The following is a 2,245-nucleotide window of genomic DNA, read 5'->3' on the forward strand; positions in this document are numbered from 1 at the left end:
ATTTAACGGTGTTGATTCTCCCTTGTTGTCTTGTGACAGACGAAAACTTTTTGGTAACAGGTTCCATAGGATGTTGAGGCTTGGATTCAGCGTCGACGGGGATGATGATACAGAAAATTCTCTTTCCATGTAATGATATGAATAGGAATAGGAGAGGGATGTTCTAACTCGACCCATGAGAGGATATAGTAAGAAAGGTATCCACAGCAACGAAAGCAACCTTGATATTTTCATTAAAATGATCTATTTAAAGATTCCGATAATTCCTTGAATATGAAGGAAAAATAAAACGACAAAAGTTAGTCCTAAAACATACTATATAACTACGAGGTGCGCTCGAGAGAAGCATAGTAGATTGAAAATCATGAGTTCCTACATCCAAATCTTCATTGATTCTTCAATCAACGTGGTCTTTCTAAAGATGCGACTTATCCAGGTCATCGAAGTAAGGATGTTCCATAGCTTTCTTAGCAGAAATCCGCTTGGAAGGTTCATATTTCAACATTTGCTGCGACAAGAAAAGAGAGATATAAACAAAACAAACATTGAAGTAAAATCAGCAGCGGCTAGTAGAAGAGTTCAAAGAGTTCAGGGCAACTCACAGAGAGTAGATCCAGTCCAAGCTCATCCAAATTTGGAACAGCCTTTGACAGTCTTTGAGGGCTCCACTGGGGATACTCATGCCAGTTCATTAGTTTACTCACGCCTGGCCACATCTCTTCATTAGGAGTACCCAATAGCCTGCATTGACTAGACAGAATTATATACCGTCCTACTCATACCTGACAAGGCAACGAAGTGGGTGTGATATATATACACACTGTTATTATTGCTACACGGATCACCTGAATATATGAAGGAGTTGTTGCAGCTCGGAATCCCCGGGAAAGAGCGCTTGCTTGGTGACAAGTTCGGCTGCAATTGTGAAGACGCAAACAAAATTAGAAGCCCAGTGCTTGATAAACTATCAGGAAATAGCAGTCAAATCCTTACCAAATATGCAGGCAACGGACCACATGTCCACCGCCATTGAGTAATGGGTGGCTCCCAAAAGCACTTCAGGAGCTCTATACCACAAGGTTAGTATCTGAAAATAGGGATAGGGTACAAAAGTATTAATTAAGGCAGAGAAAAACAGGGTTATATAATTTCTCTTATCCTTTTACCTCGTGCGTGTATTTCTTAATTGGCACGGTGAATGCTCGAGCGAGTCCAAGATCAGCTATTTTAAGCATCATTGTCTTTCGGTCCATCAAGAGATTGTGAGGCTTCAAGTCCCTTGATAAGGATCCAATTCCATCAGAATGATGCAAGACTATACTATGTGCAAGTGTGAGAGAAATGAAAAGGAAATAAGAAAGGTTTGCTACCTGTGCAAGATTCCATGACCATGGCAGAAAGCAACGCCCTTGCAAAGCTGGTACATCAAGCTCTGTAACAAGTCCACAAAAATTGATTACAAAGAAGAGAATATTGAACGTAGATGGATAGAGATCTGAAAATATGTATCATTACTTTGATGGTATTGGGTGGAATGTTTTCTCCAGTTTGACGGAAAGAGCGAATGAATTTCTTGAGATCGGTATCCATGTACTCAAAGACCAAATATAGCACAGTTTTCCCTTCCTTGTTCTGACCTTGTTTGACATCCAATAACCTAACGAAAGAAAACTAATCTAAATATCCATCTCACTTTGGAAGATTGGATGGAAAATGAAATGTATACCTGACGACATGTGGATCGCGAGAGAGCATTCGCAAAATGGAAACCTCGCGGAGAGTGGTGGGAGGGACACCTTCTTCGTCCTCGTGAAGGCGAGTCTTCTTGAGTGCTACGATCTTCCCAGTAGCCTTCTCTCTTGCCCTGTACACCTTCCCGTATGTCCCTTCTCCAACCTTTTCAAGCTTCTCGAATGCCTCTTTCGCTGATAATACGCCTGTCTTCTCCATCTCCATCTCCATCTCTCTCTCTCTCTCTCTCTCTCTCTCTCTGTTCTACTCACTCGGATGAATCAATCGCCCTTGAATTCAACATCCTATATACCCGTTGCAATATTTGGAATATAATAAATAATAATAATTTAGAAATCAGAAATCGAATCGTTGTGCAACGGACACTTCCCTTTTGAATTTCAAATCCCGCTCCCCTCTTCTTCTCATCAGCAAATTACGATTTGTCACTGTAAACTGTCAATAGGATACCAACTTTTAAATAAAAAATTAAAATATATAATTTAATAACGTT

The 2,245-nt window shown here is 40.3% G+C and overlaps 1 protein-coding gene across 1 annotated transcript; it reads right to left on the bottom strand.

Moving 5' to 3' along the window:
- Nucleotides 1–302: 302 nt before the first annotated feature.
- Nucleotides 303–1,950, bottom strand: LOC113847150 (cell division control protein 2 homolog D). Its single transcript, XM_027476057.1, has 8 exons — nt 1,727–1,950; nt 1,516–1,657; nt 1,371–1,432; nt 1,167–1,278; nt 994–1,087; nt 846–915; nt 603–741; nt 303–508 (listed from the first exon to the last, which is right to left on the bottom strand). Exons 1-8 carry the CDS (start codon nt 1,948–1,950, stop codon nt 416–418), a joined length of 936 nt encoding a protein of 311 aa, XP_027331858.1. The 3' UTR covers nt 303–415.
- Between the last annotated feature and the right edge of the window lie 295 nt (nt 1,951–2,245).

The sequence above is a fragment of the Abrus precatorius genome, unplaced genomic scaffold (assembly GCF_003935025.1).
Source record: "Abrus precatorius isolate BTA unplaced genomic scaffold, Abrus_2018 Scaffold8, whole genome shotgun sequence".
Lineage (NCBI taxonomy): Eukaryota > Viridiplantae > Streptophyta > Magnoliopsida > Fabales > Fabaceae > Abrus > Abrus precatorius.

Coding starts and splice junctions, on each gene's coding strand:
- LOC113847150 (XM_027476057.1), bottom strand. CDS start 1,950: ATGGAGAAGACAGGCGTATTATCAGCGAAAGAGGCATTCGAGAAGCTT. Junction 1,658..1,726: donor CGCGATCCACATGTCGTCAG/GTATACATTTCA, acceptor TTCTTTCGTTAG/GTTATTGGATGTCAAACAAG. Junction 1,279..1,370: donor GGTCATGGAATCTTGCACAG/GTAGCAAACCTT, acceptor ATCCTTATCAAG/GGACTTGAAGCCTCACAATC.